Below are 21,102 nucleotides of genomic sequence, written 5' to 3'. Positions count from 1 at the left end.
CTCACGTCAAATAGTGAGCGAATGAAAAACTTCAAGCAATAATCATCATCATCATCATCATTAATCGGGTTTCACTCTCGTCGGCGAATGGAAGTAAAAGTAAAAACAACATCAGTAATAGAACAGAAGCAGGGGGATTTGGGTGGAAATATTATCCGCTGCGTGGTGCGCGTTGTGTTTATTGTTTACCAAAAAAAAATATCTAGTCTCTTCCAAAAAGCAACCGCTTTGCGGAGAACATTGTGCAATAGCTAGTGGATGTTAACGAGTTTCCTTATGGTTGGATAAGAAATCGGAATTGTAACCTCATGAAACTAGTCCTCTTTGAAAACGAACAAGACGTCTTTTAGTGATGAAAATAAAATCGATGCATTATCGTTTCTAATGCGCGAAAATGGCGTCGCGGCGTCGATTAGCAGTAGATTCTATCACTATCGCTTGAGGTCCTACCAACAACGAGCATAGCTGGATTCGCTGTTCATGATTGAACACAACATCCCGGACGAAAACCTTTCTATTATCGTACGTTCCTTGTAAAGTGAGTTGATTAGACGGAGAAAAATAGGGGAACAAAAAATCGATAATTTCGTGCGCTCGTTTCGCAATCGTCTCCTAGAAAACTAGCGTTTGTGCTATGGCGAGGGCGATGTGCCAAGGGATCTTTGAACTTTCGGGTATACGTTTGACCTCATACCGAGCAGACGACAGCGCTGTGCGCAGGGAATAAAGATTCATTGGGACCGTAGGGAGAACCCACACTATAAACGTACGTGTTGAAAAACCAGCAAAGGGGTGGAAGGTATCGATTTTTTGGTTGCTTGGTTGTAAACTTACTGACCACAATCGAGAAGAGCCCTCGTGACTAATCCGAAACCGCGCAGCGCTGTGTTTGTCCGTATAGTATTTAGTGTCAATGTGAGTGAGCAGAGATATACAAAGCCAAAGGTGTCCTTCAAGAGTCTGAACTAGCTCAAGGCAGCTCGCTTTTGGAAAGCGTTGGATTAGTTTTAAGGATACAGAACCGCATTTCGACGATGAGTTCCGGGCAGTCCCAGCAGTTCTGTGTGCGGTGGAATAGTCACCTCGGAAGCATCGGTGCGGCTTTTCCACAGGTGAGTGAAAAATGAACCTACAAAACATTGTCATTTAAAATGCATCACAAAGAGCAGTCAAACAGTGTTTCTACAAATGCCCCTTGGATTCATAGTTCTTATCAGTTGCATGTTAGTGTGAGTTGCAATCATGTTACACAACGCAGCAACTAAAAGGAGGGTCCCAATGTTCATAATATATTGTTTAAATACCCCGCGTCGTTGGTCGATCTCACTCGCTCCCATGTTAACAAGCGCTGTGTCCCTCCGCATATGGCACTAGACGCTTGAAGGCTATTGTGGGTAGAAAGAGAGCGAACATGTGTTGTAATCAGTGCTGTCAGAACAGAGTATTGTGTTTTTTTTTTCGTATGATCTTATTTTTTCATTAAAAAATCATTTACTCTTTTAGTATGGAGGTGATCTGGCGTAGTGGTAACATCCATGCCTCTCACGCTAAAGGTCACGAGTTCAATTCTCACTCCCGACATTCTTCCAAAAATGGAAGTAAAAGTGACGAACCAGCCTAATGAGTTGAAAATCACTATAATACAGATAAAAAAAAAAAAAAAATTTACTCTTTTAATGAATAATTCTCAATTATAACACATGGTTCAATAACCGTTTACATTTTGTGTTCAATTAAATTTTATAATCCAATGTTTTTATTTTTTTCTAGTCTTGATACGTTCCAAATGAGTGGAATCTAAAAATAATTAATAATAACTTTAATAATAACATGTGAGAAAATTGTTTTCATATAGTAAATCAGCTGAAAAATAGCCGATTTTTACGCGACCATCACCGATTTTTTAAACATTGTACATAAGGTGTCAGGTACCTAAAATAACAATTCTTATTATTACAACTATTTAAATAATGTTATTAGAAAACCATAAAAGGGCTTTGACGTATAGTGGTATCGTATCGCGTCCAATCATGCCCTATGGTTTCCCAGCATGATGCAACTGTACAAGAACTCATCACAAGAAACTACAAATCAAACAAAATCGTTTACCCTAAAATGATGTTGTACTTAAACCCCTTCCATCCGACCAAGGGTCTTCATAGACTAGTAGGAATCAGTCAAATCGATAACTGGATACACAGTCTGTTGCCTAAATTCTGGACAAGCAACTCATCCTCAAACTGCAGCACATCTCTCCATTTCTGAAGTGATTTTTTTTCCTCTAACTATCCATTTTTCTTTTTATAACGTGTAAAGTTTTTTCTATGTAACTTAGTTTTCCTTTAATGTTAATTTTGCACACTAGTACTTAAGAAAACCATCATATTGAGGAAGATTATATTCTGTTGAAAGGAATTCAAAATTTCAGTTGAAGAAAAACAAATTTTGAATATGTTTAAGCCAATCAATAAATGAAAATGGTGCCGTATCGGATTCACCAAAGTGAAGATGTCTATTTTTCTAATAAAAATGGTTAAATTTCAATACTCTGAGAAATCGTAACTAAATGGTAAAGATTTCGCCGAGTATTGTATTTTCATAAATAAATAAAAAACTGTTAAATTGAAAGGGTTTTTTAAAAAGTATATTTAAAAAAAAAACGAGGGGTCTTGTTTTTTTTATTCCATACGTTTATTTTATTAGACTCATTTAGCACATCAGTTGTAACAGAGCCGGGACTGTTGATATGAGGCTTCCATTGTTGTGATATCAATAGTACCAATTACCGATACAGCAGACCGTAATGTGAGCGGTAAGGGACTGGGATTACCGTTAAATGATGATTGTTGTGTGGACGTAGTACCTAGAATAACACACAAAAATGGTCAATTGAGGGCTCTGAGTTATGAGCTCATGACTATTCGCTTAGTAATGAACACGCAACAGGTTAGGCAACGAATACATTTTTTATAATAAATTCTATTTTTGGGTAAAATTTTCCAACTGTGTAAAAAAGGTAATGCCTTATGAAAAATCAGTCGTAATTAAAATCTGATAATGAAAATAGTGACTTTAGGTAGCTGCCACCATATGCCAAAAATCGAAAAGGGTCGTGGCAGAGATGGGCTGATTTGGCGCGGAATTGCTCCATATGATTCTTTATTTCAATTAACGTGTTACGGGTGAGATTAACATCAGAAGATCGGAGGCGATATGGCTTAGTGGTTAATATCCGTACCTTTCACTAGGGCAAATTAGCTCATCATGGTGAGCGGCTCATAGCCGTTCAGCTCATACAAGTGAGCTGCTCATTTGGAACAGCTCTTCAGCTCAATTGAATTTTGCGGTTGTCTACACAATCGCATATGAAACGTAACTACCATGGGAAATTCGTTTAATTTTCGCTTTCCAACTATTAAGAAAATGCACACTATAGAATGTGTGCATTTTCTTAATAGATGGAAAGCGAAAATTAAACGAATTTAATTTGTAACTTTCACAAACATTTGTACAATTTGCATTCTAGTAATATAATATACAACAAATACTGAATACTGAAATTCCACATAGAAGATGCTTAGGATATGCTGAACTTAAGCAACAGAAGAACCATCAGTAGTCAAATGAAATGCTTTCAGAAATATTGGCCGAGACAACGTTTTTTGATAAAACTGCCGAGATATTCATTTCATGCATTTCTATTTCATGAGTTCATTTCTTCTCGACATTCTTCCTCCGGAATGGAAGTGAAGCCACAATTTACAAAAAACTTTAACAGTAAAAAGTTATCTTCCGGGAAATTAATTTCAAATGCCTGACAAACAATTGACAAGTTCATTCATCTCCCTCCCTCACCCCTCGCCCGAAAATTAACAATTTAGCGAAACAGTGTGAAAAAAATATCGTTTTCGCACACTTCCCATCAAGTAATATCAACCAAACTCTAATCGATTAATCACTAGATATTAAATTTTCATCTGCCGTCGCACTGTATCGTGAAAAACGTCGGAAAACTCGAGTTAGTGCTCTGAAAGTTGAATTTTCATTTTTCAACTTTCCGCAATGGTTTTGTTTGTATTGGTGAAAGCATCGTAATTTTTTTGACACTGATGCCAGACAACATCATCGGAACAGCTATAAAAACCTCTCAATAAAATGTTATACGCGAGTCATAGCGTTTCATGTCATGAAAATCAATAAAATAAAATTGTGTTGATATGAATACAATTATTATTTTTACGTTTAATGGGTCTATAATATAAGTTTTAGCAACTTTAATATTGGTTAAGAAAATTGTATTGCGTAAACGGAAATGTCCCACAGCCCACAGTGGTCCCTCAGAAATTGTAGGTGGCATTAAATAGAAAAATGAACGACAATGCCTGACCGAATGAATGGTCTAGTTGTGTTCTACAATCTTCAAGGCATATAGTATCACATATGGCAACAGTGTCCGTGACGATTTTCGTTGCAATAACGACGTGGCAACGTAGTGTTTGATGCAGTGAACCAGTGTAGCGATAAACACGCATGTTTTTCAAATATTGCACAAGTGCTAGAAAATACGTTAATATATAATGTGATGATGTTCTAGACCGAGAATTATATGCTGATTTCGAATTTGTATTCCTTTTTTAGTTTAAAAAAATTTGAAGCTGTGAAATGAGTGTTTGAAAATAAGAACATTTTCTACATTGAATTTATACAAAAGTGGACATATAAAAAGTTCTCCAAATTTCTCCAAAAATTTTTATAACAAAATGTCTTCCCTAGGATCCCCTCTACACTTTTCCTTTATGACTTCTTGCTACTTCTTGCAACTTTGTGAAAAAATGTCATAAATATTTTGATACCCCACACGTGTTTTTCGAAAATTTTGTCCCTTCCCTTCCCACTGCATCCCCTTTTGGGTAAAATGAATATTGAAAACGTGTTTAGGAAGTTTGAAAGACACCCCACACGTGTTTTTTTCCGAGAATTTCAAATTTTACCCCCTCCCCCTGTCCTTGCTTTGGAGTTCATAGCCAAAATGACTCAAAAATATATTCAGCACCTTCGAAAACCCCCGTACACCAAATTTCAAGGCATTTCCATCCATTTTTTTTATTTAATGACACCTAGAATTTCTGAGGGACCACTGTGTGACCCCGTCAAAACAATGAAATAAAGGCAACTACAAGTTTTTGGATCAAAAGAAGTCAAAATATTTTTTCAGTAACGTAATGTGAAAAAAAAACGTTGGGAGAAATGTTGTTGGTTCAGCGTTACTGGTAAATATTGAAATGTTATACATGATTGTGAATGGAAGAAGTGATATCGACCATACATTGAAAGTGAAAGTTCTTCTGTCATTATATCTCAATGAAATTTTCTGTGGATGAAGCTATTTCAAAAGTATTGGTGCGAATTCTACGATCGACGGATACATATCTGGATTATGTTTCCTCCACATATTGTGCGATAACTCGAAATATGTCTAGCCAGACAATGTGAACGTCAATCTCAATAACATAGAATGATATTCCGAAGTTATATATCCCGGCCGAACTTAGGGCCAAAATGCGAGCTTAGTGTTCGCAGATTTGTAACTGGAACATGCCAAAAAAAAGTCGAAATGTAACCAAAGTGATTTATAACACAGCATGTCTTTGATTGGAATCATTCAACAATTGTTGATCTGATTTTTAGATGACATGCTGACAAAATACCTTAATTTCTACCGAAGTTCCACGCACTTTGGTGGGGAACGCAAAAGATTTGCATTTCAGAGGCGAATGATTTGTGGATCACACGACCTTCGAAAAAATCTTGTTTCCGATTCGACGCATGCATGTTTCATTTCGGAAAACTTCCGAGACATGCAAATTTGAACTTGAATTTGAACTAAATTTTTATCATGGTCGCATTTTAATTGAATATTAACTAGTGACAGTTTGTCTAGAAATTGCTTGCATTTCAAACATTTTAGTTTTCGTTAAACATATGTATACATAAAGGTTTTTTTTTTCTTCATGCGTAGTCCAGTTTGGTAACACTGGATGCAAAACTACCCGAGTAGAGTACGGATTAGGCGACGAGCCAAGGGGTGCCATGCTGGTTATTAGCAGCACTTTTTTTTTACGTATTAGCTGCGTTGTTGACTGAGGGTCATAGACGAGACTGATGACAATGACGGCGATAGTGCGATGATGATAACGGTGGGGTTGCGGGCGTCGGAAGACGATCCGAAAAGTGAGGCTATATATTTTGTTGGAAGGCCAAATGATACAACTGAAAATGGTATTATTACACGTGTGCGGGTCTGTGTGTTTGTGTGAAATGACAATGATGAGCCTGGGTCGCTATTTGAGCACGTTCCTCTGTATGTTCTGCTGCTGATAGCGTAGAGCCATATGGTTGTGAGTTTAAGAGGGGACATTTAAAAACCCTCTACGTGTCGTATCGTTCTTCTCTCTATGTTAAGCTCATTTCCATGAAATGCGTTTGGAAACGGAAGTGGTCTATCAATGGGAGCGAAGGCACAATGTTGTCACGGTCGTGGATTATAATTACCAATATTTTTTTCATTATTTGCGTATCCGAAATTCTAATTTGTATCTAATTTGATTTGTTCTCTACAACAGTAAAGATGCTCAAATTGTTTGGTAAAAGGAAAATGATTGATTGTGATTGATTATTTTCCAACATGTTAGGCTGGTTCTGGCAACCATATGACTGGTTTGTTATGGTGAACATAATTCCCACGGATTCTTTGCTGGTAATAGCTCGAAATCCCCTGTATTCTATATCTCAAAACACAACATAATTGGCAGTGTAGTAAATCTTAATCAATCAGCAATTGGATTTCTTGCTTGGGATACCATGTATTGATCGAAAACATTCTCGTACTGATCCTGAAGTATGGTTCCTTTTACATCATATACCCGTCCGGTCTCTTTTTAGATGATAACTAACCATATCATGATCGATTTGCCAGCACTTTTCTCACACTAAACTGGAGAACTCTCCTAGGATAATTCGCCGCCTCAACGTGGTGGGGAGGTGGGGGTAATACGGACATGTTAAGAAGAACTTTATATCTTAATTATATCTTTGGAAACTGATGCTTGGAAACTAGTTTTCTTCGGTTCCCGTCAGCGTCTAGACAATCCACCTTTGGCGATTTTATTTCCGTATATAGACTCAGGGCATTCCTTAGGAACAGAAAAAAACAGACTTTATACAGTCCATCTCACTGCTACTGGCATTTGTCAGTTTCACCCCACCAGTACAATTATTTCAATAGTTTAAATTATCCACTCACAAATGAATTTACTTTTCCGTGAATACCTAATATCGCTTCTTTGTTAATTCGCTTAGCGGAATATAACCATCAGCGAATTGAATTTTGATATTAAACCACTCAAAATGCTTAATATCGAAGCCTCTAAAATTACATTCGGTTACGAAAATGTCCAAGCTTATCCACGGTGAGGAGGCAGGGGGATATGTAATGTCCACGTGGATACATATAATGAATATTTTATTGATACATTCACATCTTTTAAGAGGGTAGTACACTATGGGAACTTGAGAAAAATCAAAAAAATATTACTGGCTTAAAATGTTCTGGGATGTCCACTTTACTGTAGTTTTTATCCTAGGTTTGTCCGATGCTCCGTTCCAAAGTTACAAGCCAATTAGTGGACCTAAATCTTTGCGTAAGGAGCGCGCATCCAAAATTTAAAACGCGTTTTTCTCGAAACTACGTTTTGCAAACTAGTGGGATTTCTAACTCCGGAACGGTCCATCCGATTTTAATTAAACAGTTTTTCCCAGATTCTTTACTAAATTTCCTGTCATCGTACATAGTACATAGGATTTTTTTTTGATATTTTGAAAAATAAAATTTTGCTGAATGTTTTTGCCTCGATTTTTGAGGTAAAAACGCATTTTTTTTACAAAAATATGTCGCCATTTCGTCAAAAATAAATATTTTGAAAAAACCCTACGTATAATGACAGAAGATATATATCCAAGATTAAGTTAAAATATCATTGGTTGAAATCGGTCCACTAGAAAAACTTGTAGAACTCCCCCTAGTTTACATACTTTTGGCTGCAAGGGTTCAACAATCCGGTTGCGGCTATTCAGGGGACGGTCCAATTCACGCTAATATATAATTTGTTTGTTAAGTAATATATACCTAACAAAACTGTGATATCAGATTAATCATAGTAATTTATTTTCTTGTGAAAATCACATACTTTTTATGATGTTCATAGTGTACTACCCCCTTAATGAACAAATAAAATCTGTCGAATTTTTGAATATCTGCCCATCTGGAGTATTCTTGTGGCACTGTTTATCCGACTGGCTGCGCTCGAAAAATGCCCACATTTTCATCGATTGTCAGTGGGGAACATAAAACTGATTTTGCCATTTGACGTTGTAGTCTGAGAGTGCTACCCAGTCGAGCATCCACATTCTCTCCTATCACTAAAAATAATCTGAAATAGTTCTGAATATAACTCACATAAACTGTGAGTGATCGGGACAGGTGCATCTTCTCCAGCGGTAGTAGAACTCTATTCGTTCTAATTTTACACCATATTAACTGGTCACACAATTAAACGGCGGTCCCCGAACCTCAAATATTATTCCGTCACAATATCATTAAAATGGGTCTATAGCAAAACTCGTTCCATTCGACTGATGTACTCAATTTTGAGACACCACCCAACAAACTATGATAAGCTGTTACTAAACTAGTCAGTTGAATAATCCCCTTTGTGACTTGTGCAAGGTTTTCAATGCAGTCGAACACATCGTCTGTATTTACCCGAAGTACGAGTACCTCCGAAACTTCCACGGGATCAGCGGGCGTATATTTTTTTTTCAATGTTCAAATTCTTTATTTTTCTAGAAGTTAAAAAAAGTTATTACAAAATAATTATTTTAAACCTCGTTTCCTAGTTCGAATTCTAATGAGGCTACATCAATAACGTTATTTCATCGCATAATAAAGATGACGTATTTTATAAACATTTTTAAAATTTGATTTCTTTATTTGTTGGTATATTCTTCAACTGAGGTCTTCAAAGTTCTTCTATTTCGAGCCTGCGCCATCCACCAAGCAGCACAGTTAATTTCCGTTGCAGTATTTTCCAAGCTGGCTCTACTTGCACGCACTCGCTGGGTTTATATTGCAAAGTCTCACATCTAGTGTTACAAAAGTTATCGAGTCGAGTCGAGTTAAGTGCGATTCACATACAACATCCACGTCACGTTCACGTCCCGTCACGTCACGTTACGTCAGTTATTCTACTATGCAATTGTTATCAAAACATTCACATACACCGGTAACGTAACGACCCGTCAGCATACGTTCAACGAAAACGACCGGCATGATTTGTAGAAAAGAATAATTGACGGAGGGGGACGGTTCCTTGGGTTTTTGTCTGGGTTTTGTGTCTCGGATTTTGTTTTGATTTTGGTTGTACAGTAATGTACATCTAATTCGACATTTAGCTAATTCGACAGACCTGTGATGCAACACGTTTAATTGGACATTTGAGTTCGGAGCCCAAATTATGGACCCACATTGAAAGTCCCCACCAGTCACGAATGTTCAATTACTGGTCAAAATCGCCTCCAATGCGACACTGAGTGGTGCCTCAGCATGTTGCATTATAAGTAACTTACTGTACTTTTTATGCCAACCTATCTCTTAGTTCCAAATTTCGGAGTGAAAATCATTCGCGACTGGCTGAGAGAAATAGTCTATATTTTATTATTGTTGATTTTTTTTTATTCTTTATTCGAGAGGTTTTCAGCCTCCTGGGCTGGTTCGCCTCTTTATCGACGGTATTGTCGCATGGTTTCGTTGAGATTGAACATAAAATTATCACAATTGGACGTAAAAATTAAACACATATAAATTCTTTTGCGAGACATGACTTAACAAAGAACTTGCTGTTTGCTTGTTGGACCAGATGGCATGTATGTCCTCGGACCATGTCTCCAGGCCAGTGGAGAGGAAGCCGTGCCGTTGAAGATGCCGACGTGTTCTTATTCCCCTTCATCGTGGAGGGGAAGGAACAAGGATCTTCTTGACTGATCCATTGTTCAGACGCTAGATCTTAAAAAATAGTTCGGCATCTTTTAGGTAGCAGACAAGCGCTGCTACTCTTGCTGGATCGTCCTTCAAGATGTCTCTTACACTCCCGCTGATTCCATGCAGGTTTCGCAGATCATCGAATTTCGGGCAACCACACAAGAAGTGCTCGACGGAGTTGTGGATTTGGCAGAGGTCGCAGAGTAGATGGAAGGGTCCTCTATTGATTATAATTGTTGAATAAGGGTCACACTACGGGGTTAAGGCATTTAAATAATTGAATTCAATGATTTTCATTGATTTTTTTTCGAAATTTAGAACTAATTCTAGGCATGCTGATTCGAAAACGGGCATTGCAATTGGAAATTGTTGTAGGTGGCGACCCCATGAATAACATTAAATAAATCATACGTTTGGCATTTGACGTGACGGCGCCGGTGGAAGCATTGACTGCATATGTGAATTGGTAGAGACATTGACGGAACGTAGACGTTCTTCTCCGTAACGTTCTATGTGAATCGCACATTATCGTTACTTAACACTTTGAACGTCACCCAGATTTCGGAGGCCCCGTCACTCAGATGTGGGTGACACTTTCCTCGTTGAATTTGAATAGGATTTTCAAACGGAATTAGATAGAATAGGCACTTATATGTAAATATGGGATATGTAGAATAACATATTTCATCAAAACTTCATCGATATGGGTTTTTCCAAAACCCCACCAATATGGGTATCGAATGAATGGGCTTGACTAGAAGAACACAGTTATTTATGAAAATGCAAATTCAAAATGGCCGCCATCACAAAATGGCCCGAATTCATTATTATCGTTGCCCTCTTATTTCTATAGCGCACCGACAGTTGAATTTAGGCCCCGCGAGAAACTCGACCGAATCGCTTTGGGCGACGAAAGTGTTAATGTGACATAGGGGGAGGGGGGTTAGCCGTGATCGTTACGTAACGAAATTCCATTTTTATACCTAAATAAATTCACGGGCCCCTATATGCCTATATTTCTACAGATTTTTGCGATTTTTTGAAACCAAGAATCTGTAGATTCAGATTAACGATGATTTTTTAAAATAACGTTTCAATAATGGCTTGAGGTTAGTAATATTTTTCCCATTTCATCTATTTTATTCATATAGCGTTATAATAAATAATAACATAGTTTATCTTTCTATTACTAAAGCACAGAGAATGTAAATACCAAAAGTGCACTCATACTGTCGTGAAAAATCATTTGCTTTGGAAATTTATTTTTCCAATGAATTGAAAACGCACAGCTCAAAGCGAAGAAAAGGGATTAAAACAGTTCAGGAAATACTGAAGCTCGAACCATTGAAAATGCTAAATTCGCCCGCTCTCAATGGAATCCGTCGTTAACCCTTTCACGCTCAAGGGAAATATTTTTCCCTTCTACAAAAATCGTTACCGATTGTTCAATTATTATTGAATCGATATTTTTCTTACTGAAGGTCAAAATAAAACGTATGTTCCAGACAGCAAATGTGTTTCTGAACGATTAAAAAAAGAACTGTCAAACATGGTCCGGTCTGACTTAACACCGACCACATGATAAATGTGTTATGTGCAATGTCCACTTGTGCTCGATAAACGATAAACGAATTGGTTTCGTAGAATACCATAACTAACTATTTGTTTTACTTATCTGATAATTTTTATTGTGTTTTTTTGTATTGCAAAGCAATACATAGAATACCGATATAATAAAACTAACTCTTCGTTTATTTACTTTTATGGTCCAAAGGGAAAAATGAAATTATAGGAAACCTATAAAACCTGCTACGTTTTTCTGGTGATATTCTCTTACCCACAATAGCTAAAATATTGTGTTTAATTGGCATATTTAGTCTTGGACATCTTATGGTCCTGAAAGAGTTAAACATAACCTAGAGAGATTCAACTGCGACCGAAATCCTATTTTACTGTTTTTGAACTAAGTTTTGCTATTGAATGTTGAATTGAGCAAAACAAACTGAAATTCACTAAATTCACTCAGAGTAATTCAGACATCAGAACACTTTATATTATTTTCTTGAGTAATGTATGTCAAAAATAATACATCAGACCTGATGTCCCAGGACCAGGTTTTGGAGAATGGTTGAACGACTGAAGTTTGAATAAAAAATAGAAATTTAGATAAAAACATACATGATAATTTTGTTTAGAATGAAAAATTCCTGTGCTGACCATATCCTAAGCATTAGCTATATAGTAACTTTATGTGCCCTTTTCAAGCGTTGACAGTTCTTCAGTTTAGCTAATGCATTACTACTATTACATTTTTATGTGTACCTGAAATATATTATAATGAAAGTATTTACGTTGCCCAATGTGAAGAAGCATCCCCTGGTAACTGAATGAATTTCCATTGTACCTCAATAAAGCAATGTATTTTTACTACAGTTTTCCTGGCATTACGTGGATACCATCAACATCGTCTAATCAATTTCTATGCCAATCAATGATACTGAAGCTAAAATTATGTTTAAAATTAGGACTTATAAACCTAATACAGAAAAATAAGCTATGATAAAAAGCATTTTTTTCAGACCAAAAGCACAGATATTGATTTTGTCATGGCTGCTAAACGAAAGCTTATTCCATATGTTATCGCAGGATGCTAGGGTACCGTGGTCATGCTGAAGCAGTTTAACACAGTGGTCCATTTTACGTTGCAGTTCGTTCAGGAAGGCACTGTTCTATGAACGCATTTTCTCATGGGTTCGAGCTACCTGAATTCGAGATTATTCAACTTCAAAGGATAATCAAGCCAGTAATCATAATTAATGTGGATGGAGGACCAAACGGGAGCCCGTTTTAAAAAGCCATAGATATATTCGATTTAACATATTAATCAATTGAATCTTGATCCAATACGCGTTATTAAAATGTTCCAAGACACAGTGCTTTCAACGTCGGATGGCTCCTCTTTCTTGATCATGAGGGATCTCAACTGGAAACGAAACATCTTAAGTATGCAGGGGCTGATGTGTTGAATAATCTGGCGATCGACGGATATTCCCTCAAAGCAGAATACATTCAGGGCTAGTAGTAAAATGTGACGACAGTACTGCTGCATTGAATCAAGGAGTAGTTACGTTGTGTAAATCAACATCAATTTTTATCAGTCCATGTTCCTGTCAGCTTACCACCAAATGGGTTGATGCTCCAATACCAACTGATGTCAGCATTAATTTTCGTCTATGTTTGTTTAAAATTTTATGAACTTGTCGAAAGATCTTCCGATGTCACTACTTGCATATACGGATCTTCCGTAAGAACATTTGAATCCGACCTGGGCAGATATCTTTTTTTTATGTTGAACGAACGTCTTTGACTTCGTGTAAAAATTAGTGTAAAAATTACGTAACATAAAAGGGAGGGGGGTTTGCCTTGCGTTACTTTTTGTTGCATAGAAAGGGGGGGGGGGGGGGTGGGTGTGTAAAAAACGCATTTTTAGCGTTACGTAATTTGTGCACGGCGCTTTAGTGACCATCTTTCCCTTCAAGTGTCCGTCTTTTTCGACCCATTCTTATTTTTTCAAAACTGCCGGACACATTAATTTGAAAAAAATCGGCCCATAAAACAAATTTTATTATGAAAAGAGACTTAGACTATCAATTTGTGATGAGATAGCTGTATATTATTTGTGAAATTCACGAAAAGATCAACTTTTACTTAAGGTGTCCGTCTTCACCACTCTAAAGCACTACTGAATTGTTTACACAATACGGCTAAAAATATTTTTTTTATTCACTTCGTTGGTTGAATTGGTCGATGTTGAGTCAGAGAGGACCAAGTCGCAAAATTGAAAAAATAATAAAAATCTTACTTGGTCCGGTCTGACTTAACACCGACCAATTGATCTCCTCTTGATGTGGTATTTAATTTCAATTCGAGCTCGAGTTCATACGTCATACTATTCATCTTATACTTTTTTTCAGTTACTGGCCGGCCAGCGGTTCGTGGATGTTACACTTGCCTGCGAGGGCCACCAGGTGCACTGCCATCGACTGGTGCTAGCAGCATGTTCGACCTTCTTCGAAAATTTGTTGGGAGAAAACCCCTGCAAGCACCCCATAATTATCCTACCCCGAGAGATAAAGCTTTGGGCCATCCAGGCACTGGTAGATTTCATGTACAAAGGAGAAGTGAATGTATCTCAGGCGGGACTGCCGGATCTGATGAAGTGTGCCGAAATTCTGAAAATCCGCGGTCTGTGCGGTTCGGACGCGGCGCTTAATCTCAACCAAATTAACAGTCCAGGAAGCAGTGGCGTAGCTCCGGGGCAAACTAATGAGCCGTCAAACCAAAGTGGCCAAAGAGGGAACAGTGAGTAACCTACTTTTGTTTGATGTTTTGTCGATGTTTCAATCATTGTTTGCTTTTCTCTTCACTCTGAGGTCCTGCCAATGCAGAACGCAGCAAAGGAGGTCAACAAAACAGTGCACTCGGTGGGAACAAAGCAGGGGGAAATTTCCTGGGCAGCCTGAACTTACAACCAGTGGCCTCATCAACACCAGCGAAAGTATCTAGTCAACAGCAACAGCAGCAACCTCTTCCGCAGAGTGGTGACGATGGTGAGAACAGTGACGGTGGCAGTGGAAATGAGATGTGCATAAAGACAGAGGACCTCATTATAGGTATGCCCCTTGTCGTGGAATATCAAAGAGATTTTTTCTTAACATCTCCTCCTTTCAGATGACGATGCGGATAAACCTGGCGACGACGAAGAAGACATGGACAACGATACGAACGGAAAAACCCAAGCTGGTAAGTACCGATACCCCTTGGATGTATTTTATGATTTAAAAATGCAGATAACCGGTGAAAGAGTGGTTCTTTTTTGCAGTGATGTATATGTTTATTATTTGTTAGCACCAGAATTCACCTACCTTCGATGTTTTTTCAAATTGTTTGACCGTTTAATCATAAATACGCGTTATACAACAGTCAATAAGTTTATAAACCCAAAATACTATATATTGGTTGCCTTGCTAAAAAAAGAAATTTTCAATTCGATACACGTACTAAATTTTATGTGTCACCTCACGATGGCGACGGGCGAGTTGTTGGAAGAAAGGTGATTTCTCAAAGTACCCGGCACTTCGCTTAGCTGATAGGACTTCAATTTACAATCTTTGTCTAACTCAAGTATTCCCTGTTGTCGTTCACTATGTCCATACTCTTTGCAGAGGAAGACGTTTTTGTCGACGATGATGAACTTGATGATTATATCGAGGACGTAGATCAAGACCTCCAACAGCTCGATGAGCAAACACAAGAGCCTCCTGCTAGCAATAGTAATAGTAATAACAATGAGTTCACTATCACCATCACGGGCGATAACAGTAACAGTAACCCCACTGATTCCAAAACATCGCAAACGAAAAGCAAACGAAATGCCTCCTCCTCGCCTCCGCCGTCGTCATCGTCATCGCTGTTATCGATTCTGACACGTGGTTCTATTCGGGTTAAATCGAACGAAAATCTCTTTGAAAATTACAAGCAACAGCAAGAGCACAAAAACGTAGATAAATCCGCGTCACGAAAACACGTGTATTCGTGCTATGGTGATGGTGACGATGGTGATGGTGGTGGGGGTGGGGGCGGTAGTAGTGGAAGTGTTGACGGTGGGACAGATTCCAGTACAATCGGTCTTCCCTCTTCTCTAGTGTACAATCGGAACACGATGGATATCTACGTTAAGCCAAAGAAAGACGACGGCGGCGGCGCCAGCACGGCCAGCAACCCCGACATTTCCCTCGAAGACGCTGGAAGCGAACTGTCCACCGATGGTTACGAGAACATCATCTGCTCCCCAAATTTCTCACAGATTAGTGGCAAGATGATGAACAGCTATCAGGACGATGATTACGACGATGATTTCGATATTCAAATTATACCGGATGACAACTCACTGATGAACGGTGAAAGTGAAGGTGGCGGAGATGATGAGATAGTCTATCCGCCGCCCCTGCTACCATACGGAAATCCTGAAACCAGCATAACCCGTGTTTCATTCGGTAAATCCATGCGAACCAACGGTGGACCAGGATTGTTGAAGCCACTGAAACAAAGCCGCCAGTCAAGAGGACGGGGAGGTAGACTTCTTGCCCGGCTGCCGAGGGAGAGCAGTGCTAGCAGGATGCCACTGGCGAACGGAGCAGCGATCCCCCCGTCAGCGTTTGTGCTACGAAACCCGCGGGGTAATCAGCCACGATCCTACAACACCGATGCACTGTGGTCGGCTCTGATGGATGTGAAGGCAGGGGAAAGCATATACAGGTACGTCGTTTGGAACCTTTTTTGTTGTTTAATTTTGTTTTGCTGTTGGTGGATGTTCAGTTTTATGTGTTTTTTATTCCAGTACTTTGTGATCAAGTCGAAACCTGATGAGAAGTTAGTCGAATAAATTTTCATTTATTTCGATGTTTTTTGTTATTTTTTAGATCATTAAGATAAGCATTCGTGATTTATGGAATAGGTGACATTTGAATGGATACAAATAAGAATAAAAATGATAATTTGGGATATACGAGTGTTGTCTGACGTTCTTGTAGTTTTGTATACTTTTAGCCCTGCGAATTTTTAGTTCGGTAGCATCTAGCCACTGCAATAATAGAAGACTCACGTCATTGGTTTCAGGGTACATTGATTTCGAAGCCATGGTAGCGGATTTTTCTTCCGAAAGTCGTTAAAAATGTATTGGGCTAACATTACACGGGTTTTATCTCATTGAAGGTTTCCTGGAACGACCAAATGTTCAAAATGTTACATTGATTTTATTTTTAACCTTATGCTTACCATTAACACATTTTGAATCGAATCGATTTTTCGATCACTCCAATTTTAGTTACATTGTTTGTGGCTGTATGCCACCAATAACGATAATTTTTCGTCAAAAAATTTTCTTTCGACTCGCGTGGTTCCGAGCTCGCCATTCGAAATATATTCGAGGCGTGTAATTGGGCATAAGAAATCGTAACTAAGTACAGTAAGTTACTTCTAATTCGACATCCAGTTTTTTGGACAGATCTGTAATGCGACACGAATAATTGGACATTTTCACCTGTAATTGTAAACATCGAGTTTGGGACCTAAAATATGGCTCCAAATTGAAAGTCGCAAACAGACGTCGACACTGTACCACTGTCATCGCGAATGTCCGATTACAGGTCACAATCACCTTTAATGTGACACTGAGTGGTGCCTCAGTATGTTGAACCAGAGGTAACTTACTGAACCAATAAAAATTACCCAAGTTACGTTACGTTACCTACGTTGAGACGGAAAAACTTAGCTCCCGCACAATGCTCATCTCGTTCATCACCTGTTGCTTCTCATAATGACTGATTTCGCGTCAACTCGTCTATGGGATTGGCATGAACCTCTCAGAACTTAATGAAACTTTCTGGGCGTAAATACCGTACCTAATTAAGCAACTTGGCATACTTAGTTTTTCGAAAATTTATCTAAACTAACATGTGGAAAGAGCCAAATATTTTTGACCATTTTTTTAATAAATTTGTTTTACTCGAAAATGGTAAGTCTTACAAAAAAGTGATCTATGGAAGAGTTTTAGGAAAATAATTGATAATAAAACTTATGACATTTTTATTCAGCTGATCTTATACCATGTACATGTTATTTTATATTCTCAGAGATACAATCATCATATATTTTCTTTTTATCTAACATTTTGAAGATTTTGGGATCATCTACTGAATTTGAAAACTTTTAGGTGCGATTTTATTTTCATCTACAGGAATAAAGCAATGAAATCCCGATATTATTTTCGCGTGATTGAATAGTTCCTCAAGCTCACATGCCTTTTTTGTATGCTCTTCTTTGAATACGTAACAGAAATTCAATTTCGTGATACATTTGTCATTTTGTTTAACTGTCCAATCGTAATGATCTAGTGCTGTTTGGATTGTGTTTCTGTAATCTTGGGCATGACTTGCTCTCTTTGCCATTCGTTTCAGAGTCCTTCCTATTGCATCACAAGGTCCTTTCCCTTGGGAGGTGGCAAAGAAATACCATTCTTTTTCTAGTCCGTGATCTTTTTTGAAATTACACAGACTAGCGAAATTCTTTTTGTTTTTGTAGTGTGCTGTTGCACCATCGGACATGCAAGTTATTTTAGTTAGATCGATAATTTTTCTGACAAATTCTATGAACTTTTCTATAAACAACTGCACTGCCACTGTGTCGTGTGTTAAGACTTTTTAAATAACTATAAAGCTTACGTTTTCTAGTTTACCATCATTTTTTGTAGTATATTTCAAATGGGTGAATGGTTGCTTGCGAGTTATTCCAGTGATAACCCTGTGCCGTATTTTGAATTATGAATGAATAATTCTCTGAAAAATCACAAATTAATATTATTTTTCCATGCGTCAAAGATTTATTTCGCAAAAACGCAGACTGCTGTTTGTAAATAACGTTATGCTCTATGAGTTTGTCTACTTTATCACCGAAATACGGCCCAAATAAATCGATTAGTTTTAAAATCGTTCATTGAAATCAGCCATTTGTTCTTCTTTTCCGCTGTTCTCTAATAGAAGAGTTGTTTCTTTATGAATTGGTGATTTGGAAACACAATCCAAACAACACTAGAGCTTTATGATTGGACAGTTAAACAAAATGACAAATGTATGTAAAGGAAAGTGAACTTGGGGAACTATTCAATCACGCAAAACAGTATCGGGAACACAAACATTTAATTGCTTTATTCCTGTAGATGAAAATAAAATCGCAGCTAAAAGGTTTTCAAATTCAGTAGATGACCCCAAAATTTTCAAAATGTTTTCATCTAACATTTTGAAAATTTTGGAAAGATATGATGACTGTATCTCTTAGAATATACGTAAACATGTGCATGGTATAAGATCAGATGAATAAAAATGAATTTTATGTCAGAAAATGTCATAAGTTTTATTACATTTGATTTGAAATAAAGACCTCTAAAACACTCATTCAACATTTCTATTATTAATTTTTTTTTTATTTTGGGTTGGCTTTCTGCACTGAAATAAGAAATAAACTTAATTTCAATCAAATGTTTTTGTTAGAAAACTTAGGAGTGTGGTAATGGATCCACGTTTCATCCATTGTCACAAAACGTTGAAAGAAGTCCAATATCAACAACGCTGAACCGACTGTTGAATCATCAACGTGCCGCTGTTCTTGGTCGACGGTCAGTAAACGCGGCACCCATCGCGCGGATAGCTTTTTCATGTCCAAAATGTCGCTGGACTTGTTTTACAGTTTCTGGCTTTTGGCCTTCCAAAATGAGGTGCATCTGCGGTGCTTGTACGGCCCATTTTAAATTCACCAAACCACCGATAAACTGCTGTTTTCATCAATCACTGCATTGATTGTTCAGGAGTTTTTCCCATCAAAAAACAATGTTTGATCAAAATACGATATTCCTCTTTTTACCATTTTCTATACGAATGGTCACTTAAACAACTGTAGTTTGTGAACAAATAAACGAAATGTCATGAAACTTCACACATAAGCTAGTGACTAATGAACCTCTCGAAATGAATCTTGTTATTTTTTTAGTGACGCCATCTGTTGAAAAATTCCAGGGACTTTTCAGCCCATGTAGTATAAAAACATTTTAGAAAATGAAAGTGAAATTAAATTAGGAAGGGTTTTTGCAATGTTGGAAAGTTACCTCTATAATGTCTCACTATTAGTTATCCCTATAATTTCTATAATTTTTGTTTTGTTAATTATTCATGTCGTCTTATTTTATTCATTTTTCGTTCAATATTTCTACAGGGCATCACAAATCCACAAAGTTCCTCGCAAAACCCTTCGTAACTGGATGAAGCGATGGGACATCAAATCCGCCTATCCAATGCCGCGGCAGCTGAAGGAGGCGGCCGAGAAGAAGCGTATCATTAAGGAACTGACTGAACAAGCGCAGCAACTCAGCGACGAGCCAATGCAGTAGCAAACTAGCGTTAAGGAATCACAAACCAGCAAACAAACAAAACCGAAGACGAGCAGAAAACAGAAACCAATATATACGTTTTTATGGCAGAGAAAGAAATGATAGTCAGTTTGAAACAAATGGCAAAGAGAGACAACTTTATGAGTATATATATATATATATATATATATTTAGCTGTTAAGGTTTAACAATAAAGAATATAGTGAGGAGTACTTCCCTATGAAACGGAACAAAAAGGTTCAAAACAACGTCTAGTTCAATAGCGAGTAGATTTTCTTTTGTTTTCAAGAATATACACAACTTACAATCTCGTTTTTCCTAGTTTTAATCATTTTAGCGAAGCACACATTCATTATATAGCGTGTGCCAGAATTTAGTTTACAGAATGCACTTACTGGGTAACCGTAAAAAATATCGTCGCTTCGGCGGTGAGTTACTTTTAGGAGAGCAATCCTGCTTCTAGTCAAATGTTGTAAAATCACAACCATTAGTTTTTCACGAGGGCTTTATACGATTCTAGTTAAGCGGCTTTAGTCACGCTCGGTTGCAATGTACCATTTTTTACGATTAGGAGAGGTATAGTATACATTATATAATAATTTACTAACAACTATTTCGAAACCATTATTTCAAACATTCGTAGGTACTTACTTATAATCGCGCTGAAAAATTATAGTTTAGTATGTGAGTCTTTTAAATTATTTTGAACCACCAAACTGTGAATTTCAATAAAATGATTTCAACAACCAAAACATGACGCACTGCCTTTTTTATCGAAAGAATGAATTACCAAAAACGATCAACCCATTTCGATCTGATTAATTGTTCATTCGCAATTCGCAGAGTTCGCTATGGCTAACGTTACGTGCGAATATGACAGCGGTAGCAATAACAGCGGCAATGTACCAAGTCTGAATCAGCATCAAACAGATGGAACAACGGCTGGGCGTAGAGTGCGACGATCGGAAGCCATTCTACGCCAAGCAGCGGAATGCGTTTCACGAGG

General features: G+C 37.6%; 1 protein-coding gene across 1 annotated transcript; it reads left to right on the top strand.

Moving 5' to 3' along the window:
* The first annotated feature begins 66 nt into the window (after nucleotides 1-66).
* Nucleotides 67-20,848, top strand: LOC129767949 (broad-complex core protein isoforms 1/2/3/4/5-like). Its single transcript, XM_055769297.1, has 6 exons — nucleotides 67-1,112; nucleotides 14,071-14,458; nucleotides 14,530-14,769; nucleotides 14,828-14,899; nucleotides 15,322-16,414; nucleotides 19,922-20,848. Exons 1-6 carry the CDS (start codon nucleotides 1,035-1,037, stop codon nucleotides 20,094-20,096), a joined length of 2,046 nt encoding a protein of 681 aa, XP_055625272.1. The 5' UTR covers nucleotides 67-1,034; the 3' UTR covers nucleotides 20,097-20,848.
* Nucleotides 20,849-21,102: the final 254 nt, after the last annotated feature.

This window comes from Toxorhynchites rutilus, chromosome 1, assembly GCF_029784135.1.
Source record: "Toxorhynchites rutilus septentrionalis strain SRP chromosome 1, ASM2978413v1, whole genome shotgun sequence".
Classification (NCBI taxonomy): domain Eukaryota; kingdom Metazoa; phylum Arthropoda; class Insecta; order Diptera; family Culicidae; genus Toxorhynchites; species Toxorhynchites rutilus.
This window is presented reverse-complemented; position numbering and strand designations above follow the sequence as displayed.